This window comes from Prunus persica, chromosome G4, assembly GCF_000346465.2.
Source record: "Prunus persica cultivar Lovell chromosome G4, Prunus_persica_NCBIv2, whole genome shotgun sequence".
Taxonomy (NCBI): domain Eukaryota; kingdom Viridiplantae; phylum Streptophyta; class Magnoliopsida; order Rosales; family Rosaceae; genus Prunus; species Prunus persica.
This window is the reverse complement of record NC_034012.1, coordinates 5,801,441-5,818,722: the sequence shown is the minus strand read 5'-3', so window position 1 is coordinate 5,818,722 and position 17,282 is coordinate 5,801,441. Positions and strand designations below refer to the sequence as shown.

Below are 17,282 nucleotides of genomic sequence, written 5' to 3'. Positions count from 1 at the left end.
AAGAAAATAGAAATATTAATCCATGACAAGGAAAGCAAAAGAAAAAAAAAGTGTCAACTGTTTATTCAAGTTTCAAGGGCTATCGATTGCCACAACTGCAAGTTTTTAATTCCTCCGGAAGATGATGCGTTTGGAGATGACTAATCTTTTCAAGTCCTCAATTTTGAGAACGAAGGCTGCTACTTTGGTGAGGCATTGGACAATTTGGAAGGAAATAGGGGGGCGATCATGGGTTGTCATCGCTGCCCAATCCACAAGTTCTCGTCCCAAAATAACACCTTCCTCAAAAGTTTGGGCAGAAGGTGCTTCTGCAGCAGCATGCCTAGTTGACGGGTACACCTGCACAAGGCCTTCTACAGTAATCATCATCACCTCAAGTGGTTTTTCCGCTTCAATAATGTACTCCTTGTCTTCGAATATCTTTAGCTTCATGTGGTCGCAGATAATTTTCACCATTTTTTCATCCATATTTCGAAGATGGTCTACCTATATATTTACAAAATTAATCCTTGCATAAGTTTCGGCTCCAGAAAAAAAAGCAGAAGGAGGAAAATAAAATGGAGCATACTTGTTTTAGGGTCTCCATGCAGAGATGATGCTGGAGAAGGTTTCTCCCAGAGTCATAAAGAACAGAGAAGATATACTTCAAATCCACTTCTTCATCAGTATTTATGTCATCTACTAATTTGTGATATTTTATTTGTTGCATAATATTTCTCGCCTCATCAAGAGGGATGCCATGATCTCTCATCCACCCTCGTATCTGCCTTCTTTTCGACATTGTCTTCTTTTTCAAATTCTTTGTCTTCTCCTCATCTTCCAACGATTTTGTTTTTACATGCTGCATATATATCTGTTTCACAACACAACACAAAAATATTCTTTATGACAAGCAAATAGATTAACAATTATAGAGCTGAGAGATTCATCATTCATACCTGCACATTTCCAATGAGGTATAAAAATAGTAGCAAGCCAGTAATAGAAATTACAATTGCAAAGCAGGTTTCCCACACATAGCTACTTGTTTGCAGATTCGTGCCGAAGTTACTGCAGAAATCAATTAAGCATTATATATATATATATAAGAAAATTTAAATCCGAACTATCGCACCCCCTCAATTTAAATTAAGCATTTCATTATCTATAAAGAGTACTAGCTCAATATGCATAATTGCAAACCTTAGATTTCTGATTCCCCACCATACACAGTAAAAGAACTTGGTTGGAAAATGTCGTGATCTCGTGATTCCAGACTGAATAGCTTCCAAAAATATTCCAAAATTAAATATGGCAGCATTTTGTGGATTTACGGGGCATAACTCATCTAGGAATGTAATGTCTCGTGGAGTACTGTCACTACAATAATAAGTAGCTCGACATCCTGCACCATTTCTACAGGATTGCCAGCATGATATCTCACGTTGAATGGAAAAAAGGTACCAAAAGCCTCCAAGTACCTGGGCAAAAAATTAGATAATAATGTCAATAAAGGTTAATCAAATCTTGGTTAAATTTAACTTTAAATGACACAAAACTTATTTATAGTTCATCAAAGTCATTTTTTCTCTTTTCGCTAGTCACTGTGTTCATAAAAATTTGACTTCTAGATAGCTAGTTTCCTACATGAGCTTTTTAGGTGGATTTGAGTTTTTTTTATTTTTTATTTATTTTAAAAAACTTGTTCCTTTTTATACACAATTTTTAAAAAAAAACTCTTAAACTGAGTTTAGCTAGTAATCTGAAAAAATAAAAATAAAAGAAGTGTAACTCCACCAAGAGGACAAAGTAAAAAAAACAAATATCGTAAAAATGAGAATATCATGCTTAAATATTCGAAATTTCTCCACATCCGATTTCGTATGTCATGAACTTGTTCTCCAAAATTGGTAAATGCAATATTGTCTTCTCTATTCGGTAAACAAAATTGTACTAAAGTAAAAGGAAGTAGGCAAAGCCATTTTGTTTATGATCTCTTTAATAGATGTGGAGTCTACCAATGCAAGTAGTTCATTTTTAAGGTAAACAAAGTGATTTATAAATGTAATCAACAGTTTTAGTTAGTTATTTATTTAGTACATAAGACATCTTAGTCACGCAAAAGTTACGAAAGTAAGGATAAACGATGAAAAGAAGGAATGTTTACGAGTTATAAACTTACATTACTAGCAACCATGTAGAAAAAGAAATTGAATGAAGCTCGAAACCATATTCCGATATTGTATTGGTACTTGACTTTCTGACTGTATATGCGAATTAGTACAATCCTTGCCACATAATAGAGAAAAAGGAAGATGTTCACGGTTACTATTTGGCCGAGATGTCCAGAGCCTCCTGGCTTGAAAAAGGAAACTGCTATTGCCAACTGGGGGAAAAAAAAAAAAAAACAGCCTAGAGTCAATGCATGTGGGAAAATCTAACTATAGGTGCATAAGACAATATTGAACAAAATATAAACCTTGACTGATTCTTTAATTTTTTTAATTTTTAATTTTAAATACAACATATTTTCATATCATCTTAATAGCTTATTGTCGGCAAATGAGGTAATGATACTGGTTTGGTTCGGGAATTTTCCTTCATGAATAATTAAAGAAATATTCTGTAGTATCTTATATAAAGTTGACTCTTGCCTTTTGGGTTCGGTACAATGCATATGGGGGTTTCTCCTTGGCTATATAAAGGGAGGCTTGTTTTCATTTGGAAATCAAGCAAGACATCAACTCAAGTGTGATCATGAGTGTGTGAGTATTCATTCACTGGGGAGTTGGGTGTATATCAAGAGTATGTATAACTCTTGGAGTATCAAGGGAGGGAATTTCTCTTGGGTAAGAGTGATCTTCAAGAGTGATGTCGGGCAGCGGCTATAAGCTACTGTCCAGTGACCCAAACATACCCAAAATACAGAGAATAGAAGGATAAAGCAATAGAATTGAAGTTGGAAAGAAAATAATTGAGTTCTAGGGCAAAATTCCAACAAAAACTCTATAGACTAACGTCTGAAATTATATTCATCAACAACAAACTAAATACAAGAGTCTCTTAATAGCCTATTTATACTAGAATATAGAAAACCTAATTGAAATAGGAAATTAAAAACCTAAACAGGAAATTAAACCAAATCCTAGTAAGAATAGGAAAACAAGTAAAACAACCTATTAATTTAATATAACTAAAACTCAGCCTTATTGGCTGATGCCTACTTAGATGCTCCTGCATCAACTCCACCGGTTTGGGAAGAATTCTTCCTCAAATTCCAATCGTTTGGTGAAAACCGCCTAGACATAACCTCCTCTTAGATAAGTTGTCCATAGAACTTTGGCCTTGATATTGAACCTTCCCACTCCAAAGAAATAGATATTTATAATATCTGATCCTTCTGGAACATACCAGATATCTTCTGCAGCTAAGCTCTCTGCCCAAAAACTCTTCACACCAAAAACCAGTAGTCAAACAAGGCCAATGACGTTCTTGGTAGTTCGTAAATTAGAAGAATCAACCTCAAGAAAATCAACATACTCATAAGTATCATCTTTGAAGGAATTCATCTGATCTCCAACAATTCCCTCAAGAATTTCTTGAATCACCTTTCCTTCAAAGGTGGGTTGATTATGTTGCTTCAAAAGTTCAAACCCAACTTCTTCGTGATTCATTGCCTTCAATATTACACTAGTTTCAGTTTCTATCTTCTTCCAAACAACAGTCAAACACGGGAGGGTTTTCTAAATTTAGGAGGTTGTCATCTTCCAATTTATTCGAAGCTCCCTCAACATCCTTCGTAGCGACGAGTGGATACACAAACACCACATCCTTGCTCTCAATGTCAAACCTATGGGCTCTCAAATGACCATTAACCCTTGCATATTTAGAAAGCATGGCAGAATCCTTCTTCAAGAGGCTTCAAAGTCCACTTTCTCCCATCCTTATAGAATGAATAGGTGTTAGCTTTAGTAGAATACATCATCTCTTTGTCAAACAACCATGGTCTTCCCAATAAGATATGACATGCTTCTGTGAGAACAACATCACACCAAGCTTCATCCTCAATGGTATTACCCATTGTGAATTTAACCAAACACCTTAAAGTGATTGGTACCTTGCTTCCTTTTCAAAACCATGCAACCTTATAGGGATTAGGATACTTCTCAATTGGTAACTTAGATTTTTCTACCACCTCCTTTGAGATAATGTTTTCACTACTTCCTCCATCAAGAATCATGTTGCACGCATTTCCCCTACAAAGGACTCATGTTCGGAATATATTTTGTCGATGCCAATCTTTTTCCTTAATTTTGGGAGTTGTCATCACTCGCCTTACCAACAAACATTCTCCTTCAACTGGTAAGAGATCAATGACTTCCTCTTCATTGCCATAAACATTATACCCTGGTTCTGGAAATTTGATCTTATCACCTACCAAATTTATTCTTCTTTGTGGAAACGTGTAAGATTTATGCCCCGCCTCTCCGCAATTGAAACATTGAGCTTGTAGAGTACGTCCAGCCTTGGAAACCTTGACATTAGCCCTATTTGGATGATGAAATTGTGTTATTTCCTTCCCCTTTTCACTCTTATCAGCACCCAAGTTCCTACCACCTATTCGGATACTTGGATTGGCTTCTTCATCACTTTGGACGCCATGAACAGCAATAGTATCTCTTTACCAAACTGTATCTGGGCAGCTAGAAACTACTCTCTTTCCACTACGACGAGATAGTCTTCGCTATGCCATTAAAGCATATTGTCGAGCATCTTCAAGGTTGAACAAACGGACCATCCCCATCTCATCTTGAATTGTCTGATTCAAACTAGAAAGATAACGGGATGTCATTTGTTCATTAGTCTCATTTAAACCAACTCGAATTGAGAGATTATGAAAATGTTTCGTTGCTTTAAGTTATGAAACCGCTTATATAACTCCATGGTATAATCAGCCAGTAAAAACTGCTTTCGTAAATTGGATTTCATACGATCTCATGTGTTGATCTTCTGCTTCCCTTGCCGAGCACACTGTTCTTCAACTCACTTCCATCATTGAAGTGCAGTACTCTTCAATTTAAGTTTTACAAACAACACCTTGCGATCTTCTGCCATAGGCTTTCATTCAAAATAATTCTCTAGACTTGCCTCCCAGTCCAAATAATCTTCGACATGCATATTTCTATAGAAATCAACAACTTCAATTTTAATTCCTCCACTATTCAAATCCAACGCACGAACCAACCCCTCTTCCAATCCACCTCAATGACCATCACCATGGTTTCTAGCTTCATCAAAAGGATTGTTCACGTCTATCTCGTCTTCATATTCATCCTCACCACCACCTTCCGGTTTGTGTAAGGGTTCCTATGGAGGGCTTGCACCGCTCTCAACAAGTCTTCCATCATACATCGCATCTCAACCACCTCTGTGTGTTGGGCTTGGTTCCCTCGTCCACCACTTCTATCACGTCCAAACATGCTGTGGAACAAGGATGAACCTAGGCTCCAATACCAATTTGATGCGGGGCAATGACTATAAGCTGCTGTCTAATGACTCAAACATACCCAAAATATAGAATAGAAGGATACAACAATAGAATTAAAGTTGGAACGAAGATAATTGAGTTCTAGGGCAAAATCCCAACAGAAACTCTATAGACTAACGTCTGAACTTATATTCATCAACAAAAAACTAAATATAAGAGTCTCTTAATAGCCTATTTATACTAGAATATTGAAAACCTAATTGACATAGGAAATTAAAAACCTAAATAAGAAATTAAACCAAATCCTTGTAAGAATAGGAAAACAAGTAATAAAATAACCTATTAATTTAATATAACTAAAACTTAGCCTTATTTCTAATGCCCACTTAGATTAGGAAAGTCTACTAGATGCTCTTGCATTAAAGGGTTTGAGAGATGGTGTACAAAGGGTGTATCCTATTGGGTACGGGCTTGAGTTTGGGTACAAAACTCTTGGGCGGTTTGTGTTCTTGTACTTGTACTTCTTTCTTAGGGTGAAGGTGATAACACACTGTGGACAGGCATGTTTTTTTGCTGAACTACGTTTAATTTTTGGTGTTCGCTCTTGGTCCACTAGTTGTCATCTTGGCATAATTTATTTATTTTATCTTTCCATCAATTTGTTGTGACTAGGAGAAGTAATTTTCCAACATCGCCAACGAGGCTTGAGCCTATGGAAAACTGCATTGATTTGCAGACTAGTGCGTGAGAAATCATCATCCCCTTCTCAGTGGCGGATCCATGATTCTTAGGATATGGGGTCATAGTGTAAAGGTTCCTAATTTTTTTAAAAACAAAAATAACATTGAAAAATTAAACAATAGCATATTCATTCCTAATCAAAACACAAAACACAAAACCATAATCAAAACACAACATGTAAAATAAAACCCTAATCAATTAATGAAAGCACAAGACCCTAATCAAATATTTAAAAAAATCCCTGATAAACTTATCAAAACACAAAGCCCTAATCAATTAATCAAAATACAAGCATTAATCAATTAATGAAAATACTATCAATAACCCCTTAATCAATTGGTGACGAGGAGGAATAAATATTCATTTTGGGGGGTTAATGAGGGGGAGTGAGTCGGGTTAGGCAAGTAAAAGGGATGTTTGTACTAGTATAGTTGTAATATATGAAGAAATTGATTGAAGATCAACATATATATATAAAGATAAGATACATATTTCTTTTTTGGTTTAATATGTGGAAGGAAAAAATGGGTGTTTAATTTTTTTTCTTTTAAAACCTAGCGTGAATGTAAGATAAAATGGGTAGGTTATGTTCTTTTTCTTTTTTTATAAAGCCCGGCTCAAAATGATTTGAAGTCAAGTTATTACAGCAGTAATGCAAGGTCTTTCGGACCTTTCGTTAAACACCTGGTGTGCGCCTTTGGGGTCGCACACCAGCCAATGGTAGGGTCACCTTAAACTTCCACATCTACCTTTCTGGCTACTATGGGGTCACCTGGCCACTCTTGTCCCTCTATACGTCTGTCATTGCCCGTTGTAGTATATGAGTTATGATTCTCTCAAATAAATTCATTTTAGGGACATCTTGTGAGGTGTCCTATAAATTTTATTTCAACAATCGAAACTATATATAAAATAAAGAAAACGCAATATAGTCAATCTCTTACGTACCTGTGGGATGGGCAGCATAAGGAAAACGGCAACTAGTATACTCGCAAAGCTGTAGACAAATACTTGTACAGAGTAGAGTTCCACAAACGGATACAACCTAAACCCGGAACTTATAGAATGCAGTGCGAAAGCGGCATCAGGGAGTGCTCGCAAACAAAGAGCTGCAGCCCTCAAGTTTTTGTCTATTGCAAGGCACTTTTTCTCGTTATTGATGACTGGAATGTAAAAGAAGAGCGGATCTATTGACACTGCAACACATAATAACATTAATATCCTTTTCCCTGTTAATGGAGGGAAGAAGATGCGCCTAATAGGTCCCTCTTCTTTCCTCTTTTCACTGTTTGAATCCTCATCTGAACCTTCATCTGGATGGTATTCCAAATCGAATATCAAAAGATCTCTGATAATAAGAAATCAATCATATATATGGGGGTGGATCGGTGACATCATTGTTCCCGAAACGTAAAGTAACTCATTTACCAATGTTTTGCATCTCACTTTGTCCATATCATCAATTTTGCAATATAATATGTTAAAAATGATGATGTGGCCCGAGTGGAGCCCATATTTCGCTGACATACATGACATAGAAGTGTCATGTGTGGAAAAAAAAAATTCTTTTAAAAAATGCTTTCATTCTTTCTTCATCCTTAGCCTCATAGAGTCAAGAATCTCATAGCTGTCATCGACTGAAATTATTCAAAAAACAAAAATACAAAAAAGAAAAAAAGCAAAGCTCGAAGCTTTTCATTCTCTCCATATTCAACAAATTCAGACAATTGTTTCCATGGATGCCAACTAGAAGGCCAAGGAAACTAGAAGCTATACAAGGATTAAGATAAAAATCCTTCCATGGGCTTTTTGTTGCCATGATAATTAGAAGGAAATTTAATTTAAGTTATATTCTTACAACTTTAATAGGATGTGTTTGGAGAAATCTAAGTATTGTGAAATGTAAGAAATAAAAGATTGAAGTTACGAAGTTTTTTGTTCATTCAAGTGAATTATTGTGCTTGTCTGTTTTCGACGTTGAGGATTACGCACATGGATATTGAATTCGGGGGTTTGTCTTAAGTGGGTTCAATGGTTCTTGCAATGGCAGCCATGGGGTTTGTTTGTGAGTGGAGGAAGAGAAAGAACAACAGGACCGTGGGTGAGTTGGGTATGAAGATGCAGTTGCAGGGTTGCGTCTAGGTGGGAGGAGTCCAATTTTCCTATTATGAAATACCTTATGCCCATTGCCCGGACTCCTCGACGAAAAAAAAATAACAGCACTTAACTCTGTTAAGTCCACCTCCCATCATCCAACCCACCCACCCACCAACTACCATCCTTCCTCCTCCGACTTAAGCCCTCTCTAATCCAACCCAACTCCACCACCATGTTAAAGTAATCTAGACTTCATTAATAGTCGGCTGGTAACTTTGAAATATTTGGCAGTTTGTTAGTAGTTGTGTGTTAAATTAATGGTGTGGTAGAAGTTAGTTGAATTAACTATGTTTGGTGTTAGTTGTGTTTTTAATGTGTTAGGTGGGTATTTTTAATGTGTTAGGTGGGTAGTGGCTATTATATAAAGCCACCCTTTTCTCTTCATTTGCATCAATCAAGGAAGGAACATTATCATATCTAGAATAGTGTCCCACTACTCTTCCCACTACTTTCTGACTTTTGATTATCACAAGAGAACAAGTTTCTTCTCTTACTCATTATTACTTCCACATAACCGTACCCACCACCAAAAATATCATTCTTTTATTCCATCAAAGTGGTATCAGAGCTGGAAACTCAGAATCATATGGCTTCAAACAACAACTTGTTACAGCCCCAGCTTCCAAAGTTTACAGGGAAGAATTATAGTCAATGGAGCATCCAAATGAAGGTGTTGTATGCTGCTCAAGATTTGTGGGAGGTGGTTGAAAATGGCTTTGTGGAGCCAAATGATCAAGCAGTCCTCACTCAACAACAACTTACAGAGCTGAAGGAGACACGTAAGAAGGACAAAAAGGCTTTATTCTTTATCTTTCAAGCAGTGGATGAAGCTATCTTTGAAAGAATCTCATCATACACTACATCAAAACAGGCGTGGGACACTCTCTTTGCATCATATAAAGGAGAAGAAAAAGTGAAGATGGCAAGACTGCAAACTCTAAGAGGTGAGTTTGATATGTTACGTATGAAGGAGTCAGAATCTGTTGAAGACTATTTCAATCGTGTCATTTCTCTAGTCAACCAACTGAGAATTAATGGAGAAAAAATTGAAGATCAGAGAGTTGCTGAAAAAATTCTTCGAAGTATGTCCCGAAAGTTTGAATATATTGTGGTGGCAATTGAAGAATCCAAAGATCTGTCTACTTTGTCTCTTGACAGTTTAATGGGTTCTCTTCAATCCCATGAGTTACGACTGAAGCAGTTTGACTCTGGCCCTGTTGAGCAAGCTTTTCAATCTCAAGTCTCATTCAGAGGAAGTTCTAGAAGAGGAGGAGGCGGCTTTGCTCGTGGACGAGGAAGAAATAATCAATGACGTGGCTATGCAAATGACCAGAAAGAAACTAATGATGAAGGCTCTGCACGAGATTATGGTTATTCAAGAGGAAGAGGAGATTATGGTTATCCATGAGGAAGACGGGATTATGGTTATCAAAGAGGAAGAGGAGATTATGGTTTTCCAAGAGGAAGAGGAGATTATGGTGGTTATTCAAGAGGAAGAGGAAGAGAACAAGGTTCCTCTCTTTCTAATATTCAGTGCTACAATTGCAAGCAATATGGGCACATCAAGTCAACATGCAAAAACAAAACAAATGGAGGAGCCGAATCAAGCTTTGTGCATGAAAAAGCTTCTGAAAGGGAAAATGATAATGTGGTTCTACTTGCATATGCAGCTGCCAGGGAAGGAAACGTGTGTGCAAAAAAATGGTATCTTGATAGCGGATGTAGTAATCACATGACAGGCAACAAAAGTGCCTTTGTCAATTTCAAGCATACCAACAACTCAGAAGTAAGGATTGGTGATGGTGGAAAGCTAGTGGCCAAAGGATGTGGAGATATTCTTTTTCTGTCCAAGTCTGGAGAACAAAAAAAGAATCTCTGATGTGTTATACGTTCCAGATTTAAATTACAATCTCCTTAGTGTGGGGCAACTTCTTCGTAAAGGCCATAATATTCATTTCAGGGAAGACCAGTGTGTAATTAGAGACAAGTACAACTCTCTAATTACAAAGGTGCAGATGTCAGGAGACAATATGTTTTCTCTGAACATAAAGTATGAATCTTTTGCTTGCTTAAGTGCACTTATCAAGGATTCCTCATGGTTGTGGCATCTACGCTATGGGCATTTGAGTTTCAATACACTATCATTGATGGGGAAACAACATATGGTACGAGGCCTACCAACGATACAGCATCAAACACAAGTTTGTGAAGCATGTGTGCTGGGAAAACATCAGAGAAATTCATTTCTTACAGGAAATTCTTAGAGAGCATCCCATCCTCTTGAGCTGGTGCACTCAGATGTATGCGGGCCCATGAACACAACATCAACAGGAGGTAATCGCTACTTTCTTACATTCATTGATGATTATAGCAGAAAGACATGGGTCTATTTTCTCAAATATAAATCAGAGGTGTTTGATTACTTTAAAGTTTTCAAAGCTTTGGCTGAGAAGCAAAGTGGATTTGCATTGAAAACCTTGCGGTCTGATCAAGGTGGAGAATTCTCATCCAATGTGTTCGAAAATTTTCTAAAAGAAAATGGGATTAAGCATCAATTCACAGCTCGGTACACCCCACAGCAAAATGGTGTGGCCGAGAGAAAAAATAGGACCATTATGGAATTGGCAAGAAGCATGTTGAAGGCAAAAGCAATGCCTAATCGTTTTTGGGCAGAAGCAGTGGCATGTGCTGTATATCTCTTGAACCGTGCATCGTCCAATAGTGTGGAAGGCAAGACTCCTCAAGAAGCTTGGAGTGGCCTCGAGCCATGTATTAGTCACTTAAGGATATTTGGCAGCATTGCTTATTCTCATATTCCTGATGAAACAAGGAGAAAATTGGATGACAAATCAGAAAATTGCATTCTTGTTGGGTATAGTGAAAAGGCCAAAGCATATAAGTTGTTTAATCCATTGACTAACAAGATTATTGTTAGTCGTGATGTCAAGTTCAATGAAGAAGAAGCATGGAATTGGAGTGAAGCTGAAAATCAAAGTCCAATACTGTTGGACATTGGCCTTGAAAATCCAAATTTAACTCCACCAACAACTCCATCATCACAGGAATCTTCATCACAAGGGTCATCCTCAACTTCTTCTAGCGATAGCAGTGAGGAAGAAGAAATTTGCAGAGGACAAAGGAGATCAACAAGAGCTCATCAACCATCCGCAAGGTACCCATCTAGTGATTATGTTTTGATCACTAATGGTGGCACAAATTTTGCTCTATTTGTAGATGCAGACCCAATTATGTTTGAAGAGGCTTCAAAGGATGAAAAATGGGTGAAGGCTATGGATCAAGAAATTGATTCCATTAAGAAAAATGACACATGGGAGCTGGTTGATCTTCCTCAAGGAAAGAAGCCTATAGGAGTAAAATGGGTGTATAAGACCAAGCTGAATGCTCAAGGAGAAGTTGAGAAATACAAAGCTCGCTTGGTAGCTAAAGGCTACAAGCAAAATTATGGAATTGATTACAATGAAGTTTTTGCTCCAGTTGCACGCTTTGACACCATCCGAATGGTGTTAGCTCTTGCTGCCCAAAATTGTTGGAAAGTCTTTCAAATGGACGTTAAATCAGCGTTCTTGCAAGGTTTTTTGGAAGAAGAAGTGTATGTTGCTCAACCTCCAGGTTATGTGTAGGTAAATGAAGAAACAAAAGTGTGTAGATTGAAGAAGGCTTTATATGGTTTGAAACAAGCTCCAAGAGCTTGGTACAGTCGGATTGATGCATTCTTCCAAGAGTATGGGTTTCACAAATGCCCATATGAGCATACTCTTTACACCAAGAAGAACTCTCAAGGTGAGATTTTGATTGTCTGCTTATATGTGGATGACTTAATATTTACTGGAAGTAATGCTCAAATGTGTGATAATTTCAAGATGATTATGTCACAAAGATTTGAAATGACAGACCTTGGTTTGCTTAATTTCTTTCTTGGAATTGAATTCAAACAAAATGAGAATGGTATCTATATTTCTCAAAAGAAATACGAAAAGGAATTGTTGAAAAGGTTCAGGTTGGAAAATGCAAAGTCAATTGCTACTTCAATGGAGGTTGGTGTTAAGATAGGTAAGAATGATGGAAGCACAATGGTAAATCAAACTTTGTTTCGAAGTCTAGTGGGTGGCCTCTTGTATTTAACTACAACAAGGCCAGATCTTACATATGCAGTAAGCTTCCTCAGCCGTTTCATGGAGTCACCAAAAGATGTTCATTGGGAGCTTGGAAAGAGAATCCTAAGATATGTGGTTGGAACTATCAATTATGGATTGCATTATTATCCTGTTCAGAATCTAAATTTGACTGGCTACAGTGACAGTGACTTGGGTGGAGATGTTGATACTTGCAAAAGCACATCTGGTTATGTCTTTAGCATTGGCTCAAGTGCGATTTCATGGTCCTCCAAAAAGCAATCTATAGTGGCACTTTCAACTACAGAATCTGAGCTCTTACATCAGCAGGTTGTCAAGCTAGGTGACTGAAAAGTATTTTAGCAGAGATGGGTCAAGTTCAAGAAGGACCTACAAAGCTGTTCTGCGACAACAAATCAGCTATTTGTCTTTCCAAAAATCCAATGTTTCACAGCAAGAGTAAGCATATCAAGATCAAGTTTCATTTCATCAGAGAGCTAATCAAAGATAAAGAAGTTGAGGTTCTGTATTGCAAGTCCCAAGATCAGCTGGCAGATTTGTTCACCAAACCGTTGAAGAAGGAGCTGCTCATCAAAATGAGTAAATTAATTGGCATAAATGAAGTCTAGCTTAAGGGGGGATGTTAAAGTAATCTAGACTTCATTAATAGTCGGCTGGTAACTTTGAAATATTTGGCAGTTTGTTAGTAGTTGTGTGTTAAATTAATGGTGTGGTAGAAGTTAGTTGAATTAACTATGTTTGGTGTTAGTTGTGTTTTTAATGTGTTAGGTGGGTATTTTTAATGTGTTAGGTGGGTAGTGGCTATTATATAAAGCCACCATTTTCTCTTCATTTGCATCAATCAAGGAAGGAACATTATTATATCTAAAATAGTGTCCCACTACTCTTCCCACTACTTTCTGACTTTTGATTATCACAAGAGAACAAGTTTCTTCTCTTACCCATTATTACTTCCACATAACCATACCCACCACCAAAAATATCATTCTTTTATTCCGTCACACCACCACCACCCGCCCCCATTCTCTCTCTCTCTCTCTCTCTCTCTCCCCCACACAGCCCAACTCCACCCTTTCCCTGCTTACCACAAGCCCAAACCCCACAAGCATAAGATTCTAATAAGCACGTAATATCTTGTTGGAAACCCATTTCCCTTAAATTGGTGGAAGAAGGAAAATCCCAAATTAGGTTCGTTTCTTATACTGTTGAGGTTGCTATCAACCGCAATTCAGAGAAGAAATAGGTTGTATTGGAGTTGTTGGAAGTTGGTATTTGTGGTGCAAACAGTAACATATATAATTGTCATCAGATTCATCACAAGGTTAGGAACTGGAGTTCCAGTGGGCAAGAGCCGTTTGGGAAGATGCCTTTTGAAACCACCAACATCGAAGATGAACATCAAAAAATTATTGTTTTGTGTTGGGTTGAATGTGTTTTCTGGGAAAACCAAGTCTAATGGACGAAAGCCATATACACATGAACATTCAGACTTGTTTGTTGCAACCCTTTTAAAGCACATAAGGGAATTTGGATGAGAGAGAGAGAGAGAGAGAGAGAGAGAGAGAGAGAGAGAGAGAGAGAGAGAGAGAGAGAGAGAGAGAGAGAGAGATGGGAGGGGCGGTGGTGGTCGGGTTTGGGTTCTATCCGAGAGGGCTTAAGTCAAAGGGGAGGATGGGGGTGATGAAGTTAAGTGTTGTTAAGTGGTTTGCCACATGTCAAAAAACTAAGAGGGAAATAGGGTGGGCATATGGTAACAGAAAAATTGGACTCGGGTGGGAGACATGGCACCTACACGACATACATTTTAGCAAAATAGTGGGTCCCACTCGTGCCACGTCAGTCATTTAAAAAAATTATTTGACAGAGTTGACAGTGGAGGGTAAAGTGAGACACAAAATATCAGTCAACGGAGGTCACTTGACAATGTGAAATTTGAGGTTGACCATGATTTTAAGGAGCATTAGTGTAATTAAGCCTAAAATCAATCATAGAGAAACTCTCAATTTTTTATTATTAATATGAATGAAAAGATGAGTAATACAACTTTAAAGTCAGCTTAAATAGTTACACCCAGCTAGGGTTTCACTAGGAAATAAAAAGGGAAAGGCTAAACTATCGTTTTGTCCCTGAACTATACCATAATTGTCAATTTTTCTTATGAATAATTTTTTTGGATAAATTAAGGACTTAAACTTTATGAAATTGGCCAATTGGAGACTCACCGTTAATTTTTTGGATGTCCATTCAAATTTCCATCAATATTAAGAGAAAATTCGTAATATTAAAGAAAACGTTTACACCTTATTAAATAATAATAAAAAAGTCAAAAACAAAATTTAAAAGAGAGAATAACCAAAAAAAAAACAAAAAACTGGTGAAATGAATTTGCAGAACAAAATTGGAGCTAAACGTGGGCAATGCATGGCGTCACCAGAGCCGCACAGTCTAAACATTGGGTCGTCAAAGCTGGCGGCGTTGGAAAAGCGGGCAGGTTGGGAGTTGGGGTTTGAATTGAGGTCGGCGGAGGAGGCGGGATTTAAATTGGGGACATTCAAAAAATTAACAGTGAATCCCAAATTGGCAAATTTCATATAGTTTAAGTCCTTAATTTACTGAAAAAATTATTTAGGGAGAAAATCAACAATTATGGTATAGTTTAGGGAATAAAATAATAGTTTAGCCAAAGGGAAAGTATGAAAAATACCATAAAACTTGAATCCTAATTCAAACCTACTAAACGAAAATTATCCATAAAATTTTAAATCCTAATGCAAGAATAATAATGGTATTTCACACATCATTTAAATTAAAAAAAATTATTATAGCTTACCTTTTTTTGGGTTTTTTCTTAAATTTATGAGTTTTTGGATTTATATATAAATTCAATATAAGAAATGAGTTTTTATTATAAATTTCTTTAAATTAATTAACATATATAAGGAAACAATAATGAATCATGAGAACCAATAAACCTAAATCATAAAAAAGACTAGCAAGCTAAGTACTAGCTCGAAATAAATCTAACTACGCTATAAGGATATGGTCACCTAAAAGCCCCAAAAGGTACGTATATACATATACTAACCTCACGATACTGGACACTAATGCGAGAGTGCTCACAATAATCTCAACGAGAATCCTGAATATGAACAACTGCAGGTTAGTTTGTCCTTTTGATTTCTTGTATTTAGTTATTTCAATATAGGCATAAATTAATTAAGAGTTTAACATATATAAGAAAACAATAATGAATAATAAGAACCAATAAACGTTTCGACCCAAAGTTATATGCATATACTAACCTCACGATGCAGCCCACAAATGCGTGAACATAAAAAATAATCTTAGTGATAGTCCTGAAATATAAACAATTGCATTAGTAAGTGGTTTTCCCACTTATTTCTTCAACAAAAGTCATCTTAAAATAAATATTTCTGATTACCCACATACATAGGTTTACAAACCCATGAATGGAGGAATTTGTACATATACTTTGGTCATCTTGAGAGCTTTATTAAAATGACTGGAGAACACATCTAATTTATTACCTCGGTTGTAAACTTGAAATGCTACTTTTAATTACGTACATGCAAAAAATTTTGATTCTTATTAGTGCATAAACTAAATGAGAAAATGGAAAAGAAAATAAAAATTGTATTTCGTCGTTTTATTTTCAAGAATTTTCGAACACTATAATAAAAGTTTGAGATATTTATTCAAAAATCCATTTTAACATGATATATTATACAAAAAAACTCATATATGGCATATTTGGAGAGAAAAACTCATGCCACTTGTCAATTTCTAATTAGTTATTAGTGTGTTAAAATTTTATAAGAACCAATCAAATAATGACAAATGACAATTTTAGGTTTTTCTCTCCAAAACAAATGACGTACGACTTACCTGGGATGATGGGTATACTCTCCCTCTTCCATCTCCCACCAGTTATTGTAAGAAGGTAACCTTTCCATGGAAACAGAGGATGTGTGTGAATCGAAGAAGACCAAACGAAAACAATCTGGGGAGAAAAACTGATTTCTATTTGTCTGTATATGCGTTGAATGAAGGCACAATTGCCTTTTATACGGGACAATGACAAAACTTGATGAGCTGGACAGTAGACTCTAGTCAGCTAATACCTATCTACACAGAGAACAGGTCGGTGATGTTATATGATTATGGATGTGGGGATTTGTAAAGTATAGTTTAGTTTGAGAAGTTAAAGATAAGAAGTAAATGAAGCTTTGTAATTGAGCTGTTAATTCCTTTTAGATTGTAAGCAAGGTGTTAAACTTTGATCACTTCTAAAATATCAGGGTCTCAAAATACATAAATTTTTATGAAAATATCGATATTGGTGAAGATTGAATAAAAATTATGAAAATTGTTATATAAATATGTAAATTTTTAACAAAACTTTGAGACATCCTTATTTGAATTGTTATACTAATTCAACAAAATAAATTGATACAACTTAATGAGATGGTGGACTTATATGATTGAGATTACGTATCAATTTTACACTGACAAAATATGCTCACTAATTCATAAGATTTGATTGTATACACACCAATTTCATTTAAGTTTAGTTATTTTTTATTTTTAATGAATGAACAATTTTGTAAGAGACGCTAAACGACAAGCGATAATCTAAACTACAAAGAGGAGGGTGATTTCTCACACACACTACTAATTTGCCATGGAATGTACAAGTAGTTAATTAAAAAACAATAGAAAAGTTATTTATACATGAGACAAAA

The 17,282-nt window shown here is 36.2% G+C and overlaps 1 protein-coding gene across 1 annotated transcript; it reads right to left on the bottom strand.

Moving 5' to 3' along the window:
• LOC109948980 (cyclic nucleotide-gated ion channel 1-like) lies at positions 1–16,556 on the bottom strand. The gene is made up of 9 exons (XM_020563117.1): positions 16,426–16,556; positions 15,822–15,875; positions 15,605–15,658; positions 7,157–7,556; positions 2,162–2,365; positions 1,183–1,460; positions 939–1,050; positions 569–853; positions 1–486 (listed from the first exon to the last, which is right to left on the bottom strand). The coding sequence occupies exons 1-9, from the start codon at positions 16,491–16,493 to the stop codon at positions 106–108; spliced, it is 1,836 nt and encodes a 611-aa protein (XP_020418706.1). The 5' UTR covers positions 16,494–16,556; the 3' UTR covers positions 1–105.